The following is a 22,126-nucleotide window of genomic DNA, read 5'->3' on the forward strand; positions in this document are numbered from 1 at the left end:
GTGCCTGGCTGTCACATCAACTTGCTGTCTTCTTTAGGAGGCACCGGCAACCTCTGCTTCCTGCTTTGTTGTGTCTCTTGTTATGTTTCCTCTTCTTGTGTCTCTTGTTTTGTCAGCCTGCCATGTCTGCCTGCCGCACCAGCCTGCTGTCTTCTTTAGGAGGTACTGGAGTCCAAACCAACAACCTCTCATGTGGTAGGCAGGAGCCCAGTTACCTGAGACACATCCACTTCTTACCACTGATTTTTGTGTGTTGGTCTTTTACTTACTTTGCTGAATTTGTTTCTTAACTCTAGAATAGCTTTGTTGTAGGTTTTTCAGAATTTATATATAGGATCATGTCAGCAGATAGGGAGAGTTTCACTTCTTTCTTCCCTATTTGGATGCCTTTTATTTCTTTTTCTTCCCTAATCTCAACAGTTTTGTTTTTTTTTAATTCATACCTTTTTTTTAGTGATGAAGAAAGGAGGGAGGCAGGGAGGAAAAGGTCATCTTTATAAAAGAATGTCAGATAAGATGAAGAGAATGATAGGATTATAAAATGACCATTTGGGAAGTAGATTTGGCTCAACTGATAGAGTGTCAATCTACCATATAGGGGGTCCAGGGTTCAAACCCAGGGCCTCCTGACCTGTGTGGTGAGCTGGCCCACGTGCAGTGCTGATGCGTGCAAGAGTGCCGTGCCACATGGGCGTTTCCCGCATAGGGGAGCCCCACGTGCAAGGAGTGTACCCTGCAAGGAGAGCTGCCCTGTGCAAAAAAAGCGCAGCCTGCCTAGGACTGACGCTGCACACACGGAGGAGAGCTGGCACAGCAAGATGACACAACAAAAAGAGACACAGATTCCCAGTGCTGCTGACAAGAATGCAAGCTGACATAGAAGAACACACAGTGAATGGACACAGCAAACAATGGGGTGGGGGAAGGGGAGAGAAATAAATTTAAAAAAATAAATGAAATCTTAAAAAAATTAAAATGACCAATTGTAGATTCCAATATAATAGTTTTTTCAGGCAAGGATAATCAATGGATGCTAAAAGCTTTGGGTGAAAGATGGATGGAGAACAGGATATTTATATAGCCTCAAAGTATCACTCCATAATTTCTTAATAATTTCTGTTAAAGTTGGAGAAATGTGCCTTTATAATGCTTCACTGTACCATGTTACAGTTACAACATTAAATAAGTGATCAAACTCATCATTATGTCCCTCCCTGATGTGATATATTAAAATGTACCAATATCACTTAAACAGTATCCCCAACAAAAATGTTAAACTGAAAGCTCATCATGAGGAAATAATCAGATAATCCACAATGTGGGACATTTTATGAGACAAGTGGCCTGTACTTTTAAAAAATTAATAAATATGAAAAACAATGATGTATTTAGTAATGAAGTAATACTAGGTCTACAGCTAATATTCAAGTGATTCATTGAAAAATAATGTGCACGTGTGTGTATGTGTGTATGGAGACTGAAAAATGTGGCAAGAAGGTAATGATAGTTGAGACCTCGGAGGTAAAGGGCTGTGAGTGTGTGTGTGTTCATTGTGCTAAGGGTGGTTGACTTAGGAGACGACTAAGTTATAGCATGGTAGGGAAATTATTAAAATGTTATTCTAGATATGGAAAGCGGTTGTGGCTCATGTGATAAGGCCTCTGTCTACCAAATGGGAGGGCCTGGGTTCGATCCTTGGGGACTCCTGGTGAAAAAGAAGAAGAGAAAGCATGCCTGCACCATGAGCTAGTGTCCGTGTGCCAAGCCAAGTGTCCACGCAGCAAGCCGAGTGTCTGTGCAGAGAGCCAGTGCCCACTCAAGCATGATGATGATGGAACAAAAGAGAGATGAAGGGGAGAGTCAAGGTGAAGTGCAGCAGAGACGAGGAACTGAGGAGGTGCAGTTGACAGGGAACCCCTCTCCACATCAGAGGTCCCCAGGATCGAATCCCGGTGAATCTTAGAGGAGAAACGAGAAGAGAACACAGAAAGAGAAATAGATACAGAAGATTACACAGTGAATAGACACAGGCAGCAGAAACAGTGCTGGGGAGGGGACAGGAAAGAAATAAACTTTTTTAAAAATGTTATAATAGATAATATTTCTTGTGTTTTATGCTAGTTAGAGGAAATTATTCTGATTTAATTGTAATTTTAGGGAATTTGAGTTTTGTGGGTTTTTTTATTTCAAACTTTTAAAGAATAATCATGCATACTATACAGGATTTCCATAATTTTAATTTTTACATTTTTATTACAGATTTTCACTACCTTGGATGCTACTGTTGGTATGGATAAGCTTGAGGAACAATTTGCTGATCTGCACATAGTTAAGCGTTCTTCAGGAACTAAAGAGTCTTCTTACCTGCTTGGCATAGACACATCAAAGACTCTACAGGCAGCAAAAGGAAGCTTGGTTGCTGTTTTATGTTCTAATGGATCAATCAGAATACATGATAAAGAAACATTAAATATACTACAAGAATTTAGTGGACATCCTGGTCTTCTTAATGGAGTCAGATTTGCAAATTCCTGTGATAGTGTATATTCAGCATGTAATGATGGCACTGTAAAATGTTGGGATGCTCGACTGGCCAATAAAAAACCTGTCCAGCTATTCAAGGGCTACCCTTCCAATATTTTTATCAGTTTTGATATCAACTGTAATGATCATGTCATTTGTGCTGGTACAGAAAAAGTTGATGATGATGCATTGTTGATATTTTGGGATGCAAGAATTAATTCTCAGGATTTGTCTACTACTAAAGACCCACTTGGTGCATATTCAGAGACACATAGTGATGATATCACTCAAGTATGTTTCCATCCCAGCAATCCTAACATGGTAATGTCAGGTTCAACTGATGGCCTGGTAAATGTATTTGATGTTAGTGTTGATAATGAAGAGGATGCGCTGGTTGCAACTTGTAATTCAGTTTCATCAGTAAGTTATATTGGTTGGTCTGGGAAAGATTATAAACAGATTTACTGCATGACACATGATGAAGGATTTTGTTGGTGGGATCTTAATCACTTGGACACTGATGAACCAATCACATATTTGAACATCCGGGATGTTAGAGAAGCAATTAATGTAAAAGAAAGTACTTTGGACTATTTGATTGGTGGCCTATATCATGAAAAAATGGACAAATTATTTCTTGTTGGAGGGACAAATACAGGAAAGATTCATTTAATGAACTGTACCACATCAGGATTGATCCATGTGACCAGCCTTCAGGGAGGTCATGATGCTACAGTTCGTTCTTTCTGTTGGAATATACAGGATGATTCTTTGCTGACAGGTGGAGAAGATGCCCAGTTGTTTCTTTGGAAATCTGGAGCTATAGAGAAGACCTTTACAAAGAAAGATAGCATGAAAATAGCATCCTCTGTGCACCAGCGAGTTCGAGTTCACAGTAGTGATTCTTATAAGAGGAAAAAACAGGGATATAAAATCAGGAGTTAACTGGTAGGTTTTATAGTTTCAAGAAATTACTTTCTGTACTGCCAGTGGTAGGCATGTTTAAAACTTATTTGTAAAAACAAGCCAGTTAGCAAACAGTCCTGGAAAAATGTTGAGAGTGGTTTAATTCAGGCCTTCACATATTCAAAAATTGTTTTCAAGCTACCAATTGCATATGAAATCAGTGAGTTGGAAGTAAAATTTTGTTCTTCATTTTAAAAACCATCTATTGAGTTAGTAAATGTTGTGTTTAAAGAAATAGTTCTGATAAGGACTTTTTAGAAGTAGATGGCTTGTTATAATAAAACACATGGTTTTGGCTATGATTTTTTTATGCTCAATTTGTTACATTTTAAATTTTCTTCACTTTTTATAAAGCCAAATCTGACTTTTTATTAAGCCCCTACTTCTTAATATATATACATTACAATGGAATATTGTACAATTGTAATTGTAATGTAATAAAGTGATAGTCATCTATCTAAAATAAGAAAATTATATTTAGCAAATATATGCATCTATAGTTTTAATATTGGTTAAACAGGTGTTTCACTGATGAAAAGGAAACTATTTCAAAATTCATATTTGAGACTCAAAATATATAAAAATGAAAATATTGATAAACACAGAATGACTTTCATTCAAAATATTATTTTATCAATATTGTGATAAAATTTTCCTTCATAGTTGTTCATCCATAATTTTGAAACTTGAATTTTTCTTCATTGCTAATTTTTCATCTTTTAAATATTTAAGAATCGTAATAAAAGAATTTGATCTCCATAAAGGTTTAGTATATTTTCTTATAGTTCACTAAAGATAGAAACATATTTTGAATTAGAAATATACTTACCTGGCAGGAGAGATACCGTGATCACAAAGATGGTTTTCCCAGGGCAAGGCTTATCCATTTCACTTTGGATGTGACCCCTGCAGTTTCCCCAAATGTGAGAAAATTGACTTCTTAATTTGTGGTAGGGGGGACTGAGTCCGTGCTTTACCCTGGCCTTGGAGTCTCAAGAATAGAGCCATTCTCTTGTGAAGAGAAGCTCAATAATTAGGGAAAAAAGAAAAGAAAAAGATAGGATGTAGAATTTTTCCAAATCAATATATATTGTATATCTAACCTTATAACTCATCGCTATATTCCATTTTACTATTAAGGGAACCTGATATTATATTGGGCTTCACTGTTCAGGAAGTTTTGGATCACAGAGTGGTTCAACAATGGCAGCGGAGGAATACTGGTATGGAATGTTATTGACAGGGGACATATGGTTGACAGGCAGTTATATAGGGCCTGTGTCCAGGGTGCATGGAAATGTTTGGATATACTCATAATGGAAACAATTAAAAACAACAGCTGGGGGGTACTGGCTTCCTGGCCGGTGGGGGGGTGGGTGGGCTCTGTCGTGGTCCCTAGGGGCACAGCGACAGTCCCCCAAGTGCAACGGCAAGGACCAGGAAGGAATGAGGTTTCAACAGTGACCCCCCTGATACTAATGACTATGCTTGTGAGCCTATACACCTGAAATAAGAGCAAAGCCTAGAGCAGCACTGTGCCTAAGGGTTCCCTCCTGACAGCCTCCATGTTACTCAAACGTGGCCAGTCTCAAAGCCAAACTCAGCATGTAAATGCACTGCCTTCCCCCCAGCGTGGGACATGACACCCGGGGATGAGCCTCCCTGGCACCTAGGGATCACTACCAAGTACCAGCTGATGACGTAACTAGAAAATGACCTTGAATTAAAGGTTCAACGCGGACCAGCAGAATATCCCTGTCTACATATAATAACAGGAGTTAAAAATGCTGTTTGAGCTAAACTAAGGGGGAAATGGAAAGGACAAATGCGTTTATATGGCTATGAGTCTCTAAAAAAGAGTCTGGAGGTTGTCAGAAGGATTGCCCTTATGCACACCTGCGCAGAGTCTCAGAGAAAGATAAAGTAGATACAACCCCAGGTGTTGGTTCTTTTGACGGCTAAAGAGACCCACAGGTTCTATGGTCATGGCAGATGGAGTTCACTGCCATGTCAGTCGGCCCTTCTTTGGAGCTGTGTTTCTGCATGATGGAGCTGGACTCAGATATGATCTTTTCACAAGCCTTTCATGCTACTTTACTGGAATTGTATTTGGTGCTGGGGTTTAAGATGTATCTAGGGGATTTGAATCTCTGGACTGACAATACAATAGCCAGGCCCTGAGCCTCAACAGACTTCAGCTCCTACACTCTGTTTTATTGGACTTACCCCACTCCGCTAACATGGAGTTGAAGAATGTCAACCACCACACCATGGAGCCTAGAGTGCTTACAACTGAAAGCAGGAGAATTGCATCCAGTATCCATGTGGAATCTAAGCCCCCTCTTGACATAGATGTGGAATGGACACAACCAAGCCAAGGTCCACAGGAAGGAGGAATACAGTAAGGATTAGAGTGGACTTAATGATATTCTATTCATGAACTATTGTGGTTAATAATCGAGAAAATGTGGCACTGGTGTGGAAAAAGTGGCCATGGTGGCTGCTGGGTGCGGGGAATGGGAGGAAGAGATGAGATGTGGAGGCATTTTCGGGACTTTGAGTTGTCCTGAGTGGTGCTGCAGGGACAATTGCTGGACATTCTATGTCCTCCCATGGCCCACTGGATGGAACGTGGGAGAATGTGGGCTATGGTGTGGACCATAGGCCATGGGGTACAGCAATGCCCAGAGATGTACTCACCAGATGCAATGGATGTGTCACGATGATGGGGGAGAATGTTACTGTGGGGGGAGTGGTGGGGTGGGGGAGGTGGGGGTGAATGGGGACCTCATTTTTTGAATGTAATATATTTTTTTAAATGAATAAAATTAAAAAAATAAACTGATCATGTTGAAAAAGTCATTAAAAAAAAAAAAAAAAAAGAGTAGAGCCATTATATTTGCCACTTTCTGCCTCAGGTGTAGAAGTATTTTCCAGCTCTGCTCTTGCTAGCTCTTTTCAGCTGTCCACCTACAGCTGGTCTTGGCCCCTGGGGAGGTCTTCTGTGTGCGACATTCCTGTGACATGCCAGGCCTTTCTAGCGAGGAGGGCTTTAAATAAAGACTGGCGTTAAGAGTTAACCAAAAAAAAGGGGGAAGCTGATTTGGCTCAACTGATAGAGTATCTGCCTACCACATGGGAGGTCCAGGGTTCAAACCCAGGACTCCTGACCCGTGTGGTGAGCTGGCCCATGTGCAGTGCTGATGCGCGCAAGGAGTGCTGTGCCACATGGGTGTCCCCAGTGTAGGGGAGCCCCACGTGCAAGGAATGTGCCCAGCAATGAGAGCCGCTCTGCGTGAAAAAAGTGCAGCCTGCCCAGGAGTGGCATCATGCACACATAGAGCTGACGCAACAAAAAAGAGACACACATTCCCGGTGCCACTGACAAGAATGCAGGCGGACCCAGAAGAACACACAGTGAATGATCACAGAAAGCAGACAACTGGTGGGGGGGGAAGGAGGAGAAATAAATAAAAATAAATCTTTAAAAAACAAATACTGTCATGAAGAACACAAATATTGCTTTAGAACCTTTTACACTTCCCTTTAAAGATTAATAATGTGACAGTTTGAAGCTGGGTGGACCCCATAAGATCATGTCTTTAGTGCTAATTCCATTCCTGAGCACGTAAGCCTATTGTAGGTGGGACCTTTGATTAAATTGCCTCAGTTTAGGGCCTCTCATTGAATTGTGTGACCCAGGGTGGGTCTTAATCCTCTTATTGGAGTTCTTTGTAAGCAGAAGAATAAAAAGTCGCAGATACAGAAAACAGCTGCAGAGACAGAGGAACCCAAAAGCTGAGAGAGAAGGCCCTGGGAGCCAAGGAAACTACTTTAGCCAGAAGCCAAAGCAGCAAGGCCTGGAGGAGAGGGGAGAGGCAATCTGCCATGTGCCTAATTTCTCACACCTGCAGCTTGAGGAGAAAGTGAGCATGGGGGAGAAGGTGGAGACTGACAGATGCCGCCATTCTGCCCTGTCATATGCCTGATCACCTGCAGCTGCAGCATGGTGAGAAAGCATCTCTGATGTGCCTTGATTTGGACATTCACAGCCTCAGAACTGTAAGCTTTTAACCTAATAAATCCCACTGTAAAAGCCAACTGGGCTAAAAAGATACAAAAGAATTTAATGTGTACACATTGGAAGAAAAGGAAAAACAGTCTCTGCTTTGTTAATATCTACCTAGAAATTCCAACCATCAGCAAGGTGTTTGAACTGTTGAGAGAATCAACAAGTTTGCCAATACAAGATCGGCCTGTCATTTCATAGTAGCCAACAAAAAGATATAACCTCTATGAAGGAATTAAACCAAGAATATACAAGATCTATTTGGGGAAAACTTTAAAACCCTAATGAGGACATAAAAAAATCTAAGAAATATTCTTTATTTCCAATATGACAATAAGATTATAAAGTTGAACATTCTTAGTTTGATCTGAAATTTCAACGTAATCCCAGTCAAAATTCCAGAAGGATTTTTTAAGGAAAAATTAGTTTAGATTTTGTATATAACAATAAGGTCCACAAATAGCTAAGTAATCTTAGAAAAGAACAAATTTTCCCTACCTGATATTAAGACATTCTACAAAATCATAATAGTAAAATTGTGAGATGGCCTAAGAACAAAACTATAGAACAATACAAATGAATAGAGAGCACAGAGACAGAAGCATGGATACATGGCAACTTAGTATTTATAAAGATGACTGAAGAAAGGGAGAAGTTTTTTATTACATTGTGTTGGAGATACTATATTGAGAAAACGAAACAAGATTCCTATTTAAATGATAAAAATTAAAACTAAAATGCACAAAAATGTAGGTAAATGTTTCTGACCTACAGTTCTGGCATTCCTGAGATAATTTTTACTTAAAGCTTTTAAGTAAAACTTCAAAATATGAGCATTAGGCAGAGAAGCAGCTGTGGCTCAATCAGATGGGCTTCCATGTACCATATGGAAGGCCCTGGGTTCGTGTCCTGGGGCCTCCTTGTGAAGGCAGACTCACCTGCATGCTGCAGAGTGCCACCCAGCCTGCAGCACCCTGGGGAGCCGACTCAGCAAGGTGATGCAACAAAAAGGGAGACAAGCAAAAAAATGCATAAAAGAGCAGTGATGGTCACAGAGCAGACAGGGAGCAAGCTGCAACGGGGGGCAGGGAAACAGAAAAAAAATAAAATACAGACACAGAAGAATGCACAGCGAATGGACACAGAGCAGACTGCACACAAAAGGCCACAAGGGGGAGTTAAAAAAAATACATGAGCATAAGGCCAAAACAAAAGATACATTTGATTACATAAATATTTCTCAACAAAAGGCACTATAGACAAAGTTAATAATCAAGTGACAGAATGGGAGGAAAGATACTTGAAATATCTAAAACCAAGAAGGGATTAAAAGAAGAATATAGAAGTAATGCATGCAAATCAATGAGAAAAAACAATAATGCCAATAGAAAAGTGAGCAGAACATATGAAAAGGCAAATTTCAGAAGAAGAAAATTTAAAGTTAGTCAACTTCCCTAGTATTTAGAGAAATGAAAAATCAATTTATACCTTTTAGAATTAAACTAGAAAATTGAATAATGTCAAATGTTGGAGGATATAGAAGTTTAGACAGATGCAGCTATTCTGGAGCACAAAGATATTCTTAAGTGTTCATGTGTTTTCTGACCTAGAAATTGCACTCTTGGTGTGATATTTGAGAGATACCTTCATATAGGTCCATTATTGGGTATGATTTATGATGGCATGGAGTTGGAGACAATCTAGATATTCATCCAGTTTACATGCCTCAGCTTAACCTTATGGCTTGATCATAAAAATATAGAACCCAAGCGAAATAGTAGGAAACAGAATGTGTGTGTAAACCATTTATATGAGTTAAACGTGCACAAAACAGCAATCACATTTGCAAGAACACACACAAATCATACATAAAAGCACAATAGCATGATTGCCTGATATGGAGACAGAGGGAGTAAAAATGGATAGAGAAATAAAAAGAAGGGAGAAATAGAGAATAAAAATAAGGAAAGAAAAAAATCACTTTGAGGTCAATGGCTTGTCCCCAGGAGTGTCATTCAAAGCCCCCACTTACCTGGAAATTAGCTCCATGAGAAGGATCTTAGATTCTGCTAAGTTTATCAGTTTCACAGTCATAAGTCCCTTTCCAGGCCTGGTGATTAATAATCTGTTGGTGGACAAGAGTGAGTCAGAAGGCCCAGCAGTGATACAAGAATCAGTTGAGCCCAATTAGAGGTTCTGGCAACAAGAAATAAAGGAGACTGATGGAAGCTCTCAGATCAAGTAAGAACTAGACCCTACTTGGTAGATATCCTTTCTGCTAGGCTTAAAGAATTGATAGTTAAGAAGAGCTTTTCAGACATGTTACTGCCCCAAGCTGTGTAATATACTTCTATGACAGAGATATTTCTATACTAACCTTTTTTTCTACTTTTAGATAGAAATATCTACTTTTTCAGCAATTCTGTGATTGAAGAGTAGAGTGACAGTAGATTTGCAATGGCTGGTTTACCTTGGAATGTATTATAAGGATTTTACAGCAGTGCTGGAAAGCGACAGGGAAAATGACAGGGATGAATGTCTTCAGATTTTTTACATATTTAGCAAAGCCTTCAGCTATGGGGATTATTTTCCAATCAAGTGACGATATTTCCTACTAGAACATCTCAGCTTCTGCAGTGAAGAAAGCACCTGTGACATAGTTCAGTTCTTTAGTTTTTCTATTTGAGAAATCATTTAAATGATTCTTTGGTCACGGATTAATGACTGAGTGAAAAATTATTATAGTATTTGTATATTTGAATAAACCTTTTCCTAAGCTTATCTATCATGGTTATAGGATTTTAAAAATTGTAATATTAAAAAAAAACATCTGAATCATGTAACAGGGGTCATTATCTCTGCATGTAGATTATAGATGAATTACAGAGAACCTCTTCCACTTTTACTTTTTGTCCAAATAAAACTCATGGTCTATCAGAAGTTTAAGATCAAGTATGAGTATTTGGGAAAGCTAAATGACATTATAGCCTCACTATCATATAACTTCTTGTGGCATGGAATTCTTTGAAATACAGTGCCTACATGGATCAGGCTCAAGGGCGTTTCACTGCCTTCATTATTTTATAATTCTGATTGTAACATTGAGGCTCTAGTGTGGGGTGTAAAGGGTCAATAAGCTAATTATGCACTCTCTGATACCTTCATCAGTTGTAGGAGAATCTTACATGTGTCGAGATTTTACAAACAATAGGTTGTAAAATACCACCTATGTGAAAAGCCTAGAGCATGTGATGACATAAGAGTTTTCATTAGTTTATCACAATATTCACAATGGAAAATTCTATTACATGGTAGCAGAAATATGCACTTTTATGTGTTGCTTATATTTTACCTCAAATTAAATTATAGGTAATAGGGTAATAAAATCCATCCATGTCTTTCATACACCAAAAAATCACTTTGAAAGGGCGTTACAGGGAAGCAGATGTGGCTCAAGTGATAGAGTGTCTGCCTACCATATGGAAAGTCCAGGATTTGATACCCAGGGCCTCCTGGCCCATGTGGTGAGTGGGCCCACGCACAGTGCTGCTGTGTGCAAGGAGTGCCATGCCATGCAGGGGTGCCCACCACGTAGGGGTGCCCCACGTGCAAGGAGTGTACCCCACAAGGAGAGCTACCCCACACAAATAAAGCGCAGCCCACCCAGGAGTGGTGCAACACACATGGAGAGCTGTCTCTGCAAGATGACACAACCAAACAAGACAGAGATTCCGGTGCTGCCTGACGAGTGCAAGCGGAGACAGAAGAATACACAGTGAATGGGCATAGAGAGCAGACTATGGGGGGAGGGGGGATAAAGGGGAGAGAAGTAAATAAAATAAATCTGTTTTTAAAAAGAGGCATTACAATTCTTTTGGAGAATTTGGGAACTAATAGTAGATACATAGAAACCAATGAAATGGAATGGTAGGCAATTTTGAACTCCAGGAGGTAAAACAATATTTATGAAGTCATAATCACAATATTGATTTAATCAAAGTTGTGAAACTATTGGGAGTGTAGTAACAGGAAAGGGAAGTGGAAGGGGAATGCAAATGCTTAGTTTTCCTCTTCCATAGTAGAAAGTCAGTATCTTTCTGGGGTAAATAAAAAAATAGAAGTATAAGCAAATTCTTTAGAAGCATGTAAGTAAATAACCTGCCAAAAGAGCTAAGTGTTGAAAACAGTTCCCTCTGGAGGAGAGAAAACCAGAAGAGGAGGAATAGGAGACTATTGTTTTTGTCATCATTTGACTTGTTAGTGTATATGTACTGGTGGTATATAATGGTGGTAGAATATCAATTAAGATAACTTTTGATTGCAAACAATAGTCAACCCAACTCAAATTAACCAAACAAGGAACATATGTATTATCTCACATCAGTTCAGAAATGGTGTATTTCCAGGGTCACTTGTTAGCAAGAGTCCAAATTCTTTCCATTACTTTGCTCTGCCCATTATCAGTATCCTACTAGTTACTGTCAAGGTCACAAGATGACTACCACAGTACCAGTGATCATGTCCACATTTAACAACATCCAGTGGAAAAAGGACTGTTTGCATGTGATTTTTTTTTTTTAATGATTCATGCACACACTTTCTCAGAGGTCTCTCAGCAAGTGTCATTGGATAGAATTTCATTGTGTGCTCATTCATAAAACAGTCACAAAGCATGATGAATGGGATCATTGCCAGATTAATCTATGGGGCTGGGGATAACATATGCTCCCCTGAGGCCCATAGGTTCAGAGGAGGGCCAAAAAGTAGGACAGGGCTGGTGAATACTAGTTGTTTTTTTTAAGATTTATTTTATTGTATTTCTTTCTCCCCACTCCCTAGTTGTTTGCACTTGCTGTGTCTGTTCATCTTCCTTGTTCCTTTAGGAGGCACTGGGAACTGAACCTGGGACCTCCAATGTGGGAGGAAGGAATCTAATTGCTTGAGCCACCTCTGCTCCCTGTTTTTGTTATGTCTCTCATTATGTTTTTTTTTCTTCTTGTGTCTCTTGTTGCATCATCTTGTTGCATCAGTTTGCCATGCCTGCCTGTCGCGTCAGCTCACTGTCTTGCTTGTCTTCTTTAAGAGGCACCAGGAACCTCTCCTCCCTGGTTTGTTGTGTCTCTCATTATGTTTTTTCTTCTTGTGTCTCTTGTTGTATCATCTTGTTATGACAGCTTGCTGTTCCTGCCCGTTGCACCAGCTTGCTGTCTTTTTTAGGAGGCACCAGGAACTGAACCACGGACTTCCCATGTCGTAGGCAGGAGCTCAATTGCTTGAGCCACATCCACTTCCCAGTGACTAGTTTTTTGTTTTTCTTTTAAAAGATTTATTTATCCCCCCCCCCCTTTGTTTTGTGCTTGCTATGTGCTTTCTGTGTCCATTTGCTGTGGGTTCTTCTGTGTCTGCTTATCTTTTCTTTAGACAGCACAGGGAACTGGTCCTGGGATCTTCTGGAGTGGGAGAGAAGTGCTCAGTCTCTTGCACCATTTCAGCTCCCTGGTCTGCTGTGTCTCTTATTCTCTCCTCTGTGTCTCTTTTTGTTGTGTCATCTTGCTGTGCCAACTCTTTGTGGGCCAGCATTACTGCATGGGCCAGCATGCCATACAGGTCAGCACTCTGTGCAGGCTAGCCTTCTGTGTGGGCCAGTACTTCACATGGGCCAGCACTCTACGTGAGCCAGCTCTCCACTCAGGCCAGCTTGCCACACAGGCTAGCTTGAGTTCACCAGAAGGCCCTGAGAATTGAATCCTGGACCTCCTATATGATAGACAGGAGCCCAATTGCTTGAGCCACATCTGTTTCCCCCCCAATAACTAATTTTTAAATAGACGACCAACAATGTTTCTATATTACTTGATGTTTCAGTTATGTGTATGTTACTTCATATGTTTATGTTTTTATTTTATTTCTCCCCTTCCTTCTCCCAAGATGGCTCCCTCATCTCTCTGCTCGTCTGCTCTTCTTTAGGAGGCCCCAGGAACCTCCCCTCATATCTGAGTTTTCCATGCTCTAGAAGAAAGTGTCCTGTAAATTAAACAGTGATATTGGAGAGAGGTCCGACAGAGAAACAAAGTCTAATTTTAGCAGTTAAAACTAACTTAAATAGGAGTTTAAAATGTTTAATCCCTTTAAGGAGAAAAGCAGACTAAATTTTTATAATACAGTATTATAAAGAACTCATTTGTTAATATTGATTTGCCTCTCAGATAAATGAGGATAAAGGTGGTTGTACTATGTATCTTGCTTTTTTATATACAATTTTTTCTTCATCTCTACCTTAGTAACATATTTCAGGCTTCACTCCCTGAAAGGTTTGTTTCTTTCAAGTACCACATTTCCTTCTGGTTGCTGGAGAAGCCTGGGATGAGAGATGTACAGATGCTTTGAGGTCCTAGTTGAAGCCCTGACCTAGTGGCTTCTTGGTTTCTGTAAACTTTGTAAGAGAATGGCGTGTGGGGAGAGAGGGAGAACCTGATCTGCTATTACAAATAAGCTAGGATTTTAAATTGTGTTACCATATGTGATGGTTAGGCTAATGTGTCAAATTGGCCACGCAATTGTGCCTAGTTGTTTGGTCAAGCAAGCACTGGGCTAACAGTAATACAAGGGCATTTATGGACTTTAGTCACCATTAACTTTACTGCAGTGGTAAATCATGGTTAACTGGTTATAATTACATCAATCAGGGAGAGTGCCATCAGCAATGAGTTTCGCTTTATCTAATCAGTTGAATGCCTGAAAAGGGGGAGTGATTCCAGCATTAAGTGAGAATTTCCCAGCTCACCTTTGGACAGTGAGTGTCTCCCAGGACTCATCAAGAACCTCCATTGTACTTTCATTGGAGCCCCTGGTTATAGCCTGCTTGTGGAACCTGGACTTGTGCACCCCCACGGTCATGTGAGAGACTCTGATAAAATCTCTTACTATGGATAGATATCTCTTGTTGATTCTGTTTCCCTAGAGAACCTGACTAATATACCATACTTTAAAAAAATTATGTTAGCATATACATGACACAAAATTTCCCATTTTAACCACATTCAGTGATATCAATTACATTCACAATGTTGTATTACCATCACCACTATCCTTTACTAAAACTCTTTCATCACCCCAAATAGAAACTTTGTACCCATTCCTATTTCTTCTCTTTGATCTCCCATAACATGGATTAAGAGCCAACCCCATTCTATTGGGCTACATCTTAACTAAAAAGATCTTCAAGAGGTTCTATATACAATGCTTTCATACCCACAGGAATGCAGATTCAGATTAAGAACATCTCTATAGGGCGGCGGACTTTGCCCAGTGGTTAGGGCATCCGTCTACCACATGGGAGGTCCGCGGTTAAAACCCTGGGCCTCCTTTACCCATGTGGAGCTGGCCCATGTGCAGTGCTGATGCGCGCGCAAGGAGTGCCGTGCCACGAAGGGGTGTCCCCCGCATAGGGGAGCCCCACGCACAAGGAGTGTGCCCCATAAGGAGAGCCGCCCAGCGCAAAAGAAAGTGCAGCCTGCCCAGGAATGGTGCCACACACACAGAGAGCTGACACAACAAGATGACGCAACGAAAAGAAACACAGATTCCCGTGCCGCTGACAACAACAGAAGCGGACAAAGAAGACGCAGCACATAGACACAGAGAACAGACAACCGGGTGGAGGGAGAAGGGGAGAGAAAAAAAAAGTTTAAAAAAAAAAAAAAGAACATCTCTATATTGGAGTTCATAATTCAGTCTACCACAATCTGCCTGCTGGACTCCAAAAAGACATGTTCTTACCAAGTGCAAAGTCCATTCGCTCTATTCCAATATCCCAAAGCCTTAAGCCATTTCAATAAATAAGTCCAAAGTCTCCTCAAAATCAGTTATTGGGATGTCCATCTTAAGCAAAATTCCTCTCCATCAATAGACCTGTGAAACTTAGGAAACAAGTTATCTGCTTCCAAAATGCAATGGTGGGGTAAGCATAGAATAGACATTCCCATTCCAGAAGGGAGAAATTGGAAGGAAAAAAGGGGTCATGGGTTCCGAGCAAATCCAAAACCTCACAGGGGAAACTCCATTAGATTTCAACTTCTGAGAGTCATCTGTGGATTGATGTTTTGTCCTCTGGGCCTGTTAGAGGAGCAGCTCCACCCTTTCTAAGCTGTTTTGCAGTAGCCATACTCTCCCAGAACACTGCAGCATAGGCCCACCCTCTCCAGGCATTGGGGTGGGGTGGTGGTGCTCCCCCTGAATATCTGGGCAGAAGGCCTACCCCTTGGGGTTCCTGCACTCAAGGCCCACCCCCTTCAAGTACTGGGGCAGAAGGCCCAGCCCCTCAAAGGGTTGGGCCAGAAATCCCACCCTAACAGAAGGCTTGGGCAGAAGCCCCTCTCTTGGCTGAGGAGGTCTTTCAGTTCAGACCTCTACTTCCAGGGTTCTGAGGGTACTGCTCTGGAAGTCATTTTTCGTTCATTTCATCCCGTCTCCATCCCTTTTAGTAGAGGCTGACAACCCTAGGAGAAATGGCCTGGCTGAAGTTAAAGACAGCAATTCTTCCTTTTCATTTCTAAAATCCTCAGTTCTGACTTTAAAATCTCTGAGTAGCTGAGGAAATTCTAACAGCTGAGGGCAATCTCCTTTGTTGATTGTAAATGTAATCAGCTTTAGATGCAATCAACAGACTATAGATGCAAATCCATCTTTGAAATACTCTCACAGTAACAATCAGGCCAGAACTTGCTTGACCAAACAACCAGACACTGTAACCTAGACAAGCTGACACATGAATTAACCATCACAAGTTGTATCTCATTGTGGTTTTGATTTGCATTTCCCTAATGGCTGATGATGTTGAGCATCGTTTCATGTGCTTACTGGCCATTTGTAAAATTATCTTCTTTGAAAACTGTCTATTCCAGTCCTTTGCTCATTTTTAAATTGGATTTCTTATTGTTGTTGAGTTATAGGAGTTATTTTATAATTTGAATATTAAGCCCTTGTTAAATATGATTTGCAAAATTTTTTTCCCATTCTGTAGGTTGTCTTTTCACCTTTTTGGTAATGTCATTTGATGAGCAAAAATTTTAATTTTAATGAAGTCCAGTTTATCTATTTTTCTTTTGTTGTTCATGCTTTTAATATCATCAAAGAACCCATTGCCTAATACAACGTCCTGAAGATTTTTTCCTGTTTTCTTCTAAGAATTCTATGACTTTAGCTCTTATATATAGGCCATTGATGAATTTTGAACTCATTTTTTAATATGGTGTGAGATAAGTGCCCAACTGCATTTTTGCATGTGGATATCCAATTTTCCTAGCACTGTTTGTTGAAGAGACAATCCTTTCCCTGTTGGTGCCCTTTTTGCAAATCAATTGGTCATAGATGGGTAGGTTTATTTCTGACTTTCGCTTCTATTCCATTTGTCTATTTGTCTCTCCTTGTGCCAGTACCACCTGTTTTGATTTCTGTAGTTTTGTAGTAAAGTTTTGAAATTGTGAAGCAGGAGTCCTCCAACTTTGTTATTTTTTTATGATAGTTTGCGTATTTGAGGAATAGACTTTGATGGTTATCTGAAATGGATTTGGTCTAAGTACTCATAGCAGGTGCCATAGTTATAGAATCCGTACTTTGAATCAAGTATATGCTCCCTGAATAAAGGCTCTATTTCCCAGACTACTTTGCAGCTTTTGTAGTTATAGGATAATGTCTGGGTAATGAGATGTAAGTGGAAGCTTCTAAGAACCTACTAAAATGACAGTTGTTGACTGCCTTTACTGCCCTCTTCTGCTATCTGGAATGTTGACCCGATGGGTGGAGTTACAGCCAATATCTTGGACTATGATAATGAAGAGTATGCCTAGCTTCTAGATTAATTGACTAAAAGGATCTTGATACTCTGAGGTCCTTGTGGAGAGAGAAATAAACTGTTCTGTTGTTCAAGGCACTGTTATTTTAGGTCTCTGTTGCAAGCCATTGAACCTAACTAATATATTGTTTAAGCTTTTTAAGACTGTTGCCAACATTACATGAACATTACATGTAAAAGCTCTTAGACCAGTTTCTGCAATTAGAGTAATATAATATTGTTATATTATTACATATGTTATAATATTTCCAGGGTTTGGTAATGATGTATCCTCCGCTTGGTGGTTTGTTTGGCAACCCCCTTTATATCCTTCAAGAGTCAGATCAATCATTTCCTTCTCAATGAAGCTCTTTATGTTTCCCACCTGGGGAGTTAATGCTTCACCAGGATTGAATATTCCATATGCCAATTCTGCAAACTATGCCCCCATCCACCCAGCCAGTGCACTTTTATTTAATTAAATTACTATTAGGGCTTTGAATATGCCGCATCAGTAGGGCATTGATAAAAGACAAGACAAAAGACAGAGTTGGAAGTTTTGAGCTGGAGCTTGGGAAATAAACACACAGAGAAGCAGAGCAGCTGAGCCCGGAAAGAATCGAGCCTGGGAAGAGAGAGCCGGTTTCCTGATAGTCTACAGCTGGCCTTGTGGAGCGAGGCAAACCCTAGAAAGCCTCATAGTGTATAGCTAACCTTCTGGAGAAAACAAAGAAGTTGAGCCTGGGGAGAATGAGCCCTGGGAAGAGAGGAACCCAGGAAGCCTGAACCCTGGCAGATGTCAGCAGCCATCTTGCTCCAACAGTAGACTTTGGTGAAGGAAATAACTTATGCTTTATGGCCTGGTCACTGTAAGCTTCTACCCCAAATAAATATCCTTTATAAAAACCAACTAATTTCTAGTATTTTGCATCAGTAACTCTTTGGCTATTACAAATACCTATTGAGCTGGGCACTGTAGTGGTGAAATTGGAGAAACAGATTTGATCCCTGCCTTCAAAGAACTTGCAGAGTGCTAGATGAGATGGATACTTAAAATAACAATAAAAGGATGTACAAAGTGCAGAAGTTAGATGGATAAGGAAATAATTCATTCTGTTCTCGGGTAGGTGGGTGCAGGTTAAGAAAAGATAAGATAATGTCTGCACTGCATTTTGAGAGAAAATAGTCCCCCTCCCATAGAATAGGGAAAAGGAGGGGAAGGGCAATATCAGATGAAGTGAGCAGAAGGAATAACATGTGCAAAGGCGCAGAGGCATAAGATACGTGTTTAATTTTAGTTATGAGAAGTGGACTCAGGTCTTTCTCAAGTTCCTCTGCAAATACATTCACAAAACATTTCTTCGGGTGAGTTACCTCTGCAGATGGCTCATCTCATCTTTATGTCTCAATTTTTCAGTGTTTTAATTCTGAGGACATTTCCCTAAGCCTGTTCTCTGGACTCAATGCCACTAGGTAATGACTAAAGTTGCTAATGTTATATTCCTGGGAAAATGTTCCTTAGTGCCTGTTCAAGGTCTCACTGTTGACTCATCCTGAAGTTGTGTACCTTCCTTCTAATGCTCATTCTTTTCTCTGACATTCAGAGCATTTGGAGCACTGGCTTGTCACAACTTTCTGGTTAGTTTTAACTACTTGTTTCTAGCTAACAGCAGCTTGTCAGTTTTCTGCCTTTTGTCTTTAGTCCTTAGCCTAGGGGCAATGCTGCACTCAGAGCCCAAGTTTTTTGGTGTTGGTCACCTCCTTGTTGGTGAACTAGACCGTATGTATGAAGCTGCTGTCTGTACCTTCATATCTCTTCTCTCAGAAAGAATAAAGCCTCCATGTTTCCTTAGGGGATTTACAAATAATTAGCTTTGCCCAAGAATTGAGTGAGATCTTAGTAGGAGGTTTAACCAAATACTATTTTCCTAGAGACCCTCAGTAGCTATGCCGCCTCCCAGAGCCTTGAACCTGTCACGGTTTTACTATCCTTGGGCTGGATATGGTTGTGACATTGTCTAGCAACTCCTTTTAAAACTGGTTTCAGTTTTCTACAAGACTTCAAGCCTGTTCCACATCTGAACATTCCCTGTAAGCACCTGCCAGTGCTATTTTCTATCTGCCTCCCTTGTACGTCACTCACACACCTTGGCTGTTGTTACACATATGACATGTAGTTTTTTGGTTTCCATTTCTTTTTTTTTTTTTTAAGATTTATTTATTTATTTACTTCTCTCCCCTCCCCCCGCCCCGGCTGTCTGTTCTCTGCGTCTATTTGCTGCGTCTTCTTCTTTGTCCTCTTCTGTTGTTGTCAGCGGCACGGGAATCTGTGTTTCTTTTGTTGTTGCGTCATCTTGTGGTGTCAGCTCTCCGTGTGGGTGGCGCCATTCCTAGGAAGGCCGTACTTTGTTTCGTGCTGGGCGGCTCTCCTTATAGGGCACACTCCTTGCGCGTGGGGCTCCCCTACACGGGGGACACCCCTGTGTGGCCGGGCACTCCTTGCGCGCATCAGCACTGCATGTGGACCAGCTCCACACGGGTCAAGGAGGCCCGGGGTTTGAACCGCGGACCTCCCATGTGGTAAACGGACGCCCTAACCACTGGGCCAAGTCTGCTTCCCTTTGGTTTCCATTTCTGGCTGCCCTACACAGTATATATAAGCATTAACCATTACTAGCTGTTGCAATGCAATCAATCACTGACTCTGGGCACTACATTTGATCCTCTTTTTGGCTTTGCTACCTGAGGCATTATAAAGAAAATGCTCACTGACAACTTTCTAATATAGAGACCATTAATATTCCCATTTTACAGTTGAGGAAATTGAGGTTTACAGAGGTAAAGGTACTTATGACTCCAAAACTGGAGCATGAAGCAAGGTATAAATGGGAAGTAATTGGCTACAGACATGACCTGGGTTTTTCCTCAAGGTAGTATACAAAGGCCAGTAATGTGGAGTGGATAAGACTGTGAACTCAGATGCCACTTTAGTTGGGTATAAATCCTAGAGGCAAACCCTGTGACTGGTGTGTGTGTGGGGCAGCATATTATATATGTAGTTGAACAACATAATCAGATTTTCATCATTCTGTTGACATTGTGGATGATGGGAACTGATAATTCTCTAAAAGACTAAAGCAATCAGAGCAAATGCCAACACCTGAGCTGAAGTCTGCTGACCCCAAGTTTAGCAGGCTTTCCGTTCTATATAAAAGGTCCCACCACTTATTATGCTGATTTGCTGTTGAAAATTTATATTCTTGACTCAGGGAATGAGAAAAGATTTCACATTATCACTAAGCAACCTAACCTTGTCTTTTATTCCATATTGGGCTTATGCTTATTAAAAGATATTTTTCCCTTGAATTTCATCTCTTCATTTGAATGGAGGAGAGTTACAATTAATTTATTCTTCAGATATGTGCAGAGCATAATTTTCACTCAGTGATTTGCTTCAGGGTTTATACCCTTGACAAATTCACACAATTTTTGCTAAGTCTAAATTCAATTTTTTTTTTCTGGGTAGAATGTAATCCCATTTTCCCGTTTCTTTCATGAGCTTAATTTATCAAGCCCAAAGATTTATGTACAGCAGCCTTTAGCAAGAGAGCTTGCCTTCCCCATGAGATGATACCTACCCTTGGTCTGTTAAATCCTCTCTTTACCTCTGAACCCCTCTATCGGAGGACATCAAGTCAGCCTAATGTGCAGTAAACTGGCCATCGGGGAATCTTCCACATGGTGTAACAACGCTTTTGCTTCTCATGCTTTCTAACTAGGTTCATGCTAGTCCTGCATCATTAGCACCCTCTCTTGGCTTTTCCTACAGAGCACAGTCCTATTAATCTGGCAGGACCTGATCATTAGAATTCCACAGATTTACCCAATCCCCAAAATCCTCATGGTTTCTGCAATCCTGTGTTTCCATCAGAGCCTTAGCCTGAATTCGTCCTAGGGATGGTATCATCATTCTAGCAAAATTTGTGTCACTGAATGCCTATGTCATCTCTGTTCTACTTCTTACTTGTGGAAACACCAGCTAAAGAAAGTAGTAACCTGTTCTCTCTCATGAATAACCACACCCACTTCTGGGTTAAGTTCAAAATTTTAAATCATATCCAGCAATATGGTCTTTTATTCATGCACTTATTCATTCATTTAACAATTTTTGAGTGCTTACTAGATACCAAACACTGTGCTAGGCACTTGGACACCTAGTGAAGAAAACCAATAGGTCCTCTCTCATGAATCTTCTGATCTACTCACCCTGATATTGGAGAAAGGGGTATTAAAAGTGAAGGGGGGAAACGGACTTGGCCCAGTGGTTAGGGCGTCTGTCTACCACATGGGAGGTCTGCGGTTCAAACCCCGGGCCTCCTTGACCCATGTGGAGCTGGCCCACGTGCAGTGCTGATGCGTGCAAGGAGTGCCGTGCCACGCAGGGGTGTCCCTGCGTAGGGGAGCCCCATGCGCAAGAAGTGCGCCCCGTATGGAGAGCTGCCCAGCACAAAAGAAAGTGCAGTCTGCCCAGGAATGGCGCTACACACATGGAGAGCTGACACAACAAGATGACACAACAAAAAGAAACACAGATTCCCGTGCCGCTGACAACAACAGAAGTGGACAAAGAAGAACACGCAGCAAATAGACACAGAGAACAGACAACTTGGGGGGGGGGAAGGGGAGAAAAATAAATAAAATAAATCTTTTAAAAAAAAGTGAAGGGTAGCAAGCAG

The 22,126-nt window shown here is 40.7% G+C and overlaps 1 protein-coding gene and 1 non-coding gene across 3 annotated transcripts in view; both read left to right on the forward strand.

Annotated features, from left to right (window-relative positions):
• WDR89 (WD repeat domain 89) overlaps positions 1 to 4,545 on the forward strand; it is a 49,133-nt gene extending 44,588 nt beyond the window's left edge. The window contains exon 2 of one of the 2 annotated variants that reach the window (XM_004477258.5): positions 2,260 to 3,593. In XM_004477258.5, the coding sequence (XP_004477315.1) occupies positions 2,290 to 3,468 (1,179 nt within the window). In that variant the 5' untranslated portion in view covers positions 2,260 to 2,289 and the 3' untranslated portion in view covers positions 3,469 to 3,593. Of the gene's footprint in view, positions 1 to 2,259 lie in introns of both variants that reach the window. The other variant, XM_004477257.5, reaches the window with a different exon arrangement.
• LOC111760210 (U1 spliceosomal RNA) lies at positions 4,311 to 4,470 on the forward strand. The gene has a single exon (XR_002793967.1). It is a non-coding gene; the product is annotated as a U1 spliceosomal RNA (small nuclear RNA).
• Positions 4,546 to 22,126: the final 17,581 nt, after the last annotated feature.

The sequence above is a fragment of the Dasypus novemcinctus genome, chromosome 3, assembly GCF_030445035.2.
Source record: "Dasypus novemcinctus isolate mDasNov1 chromosome 3, mDasNov1.1.hap2, whole genome shotgun sequence".
Taxonomy (NCBI): Eukaryota; Metazoa; Chordata; class Mammalia; order Cingulata; family Dasypodidae; genus Dasypus; species Dasypus novemcinctus.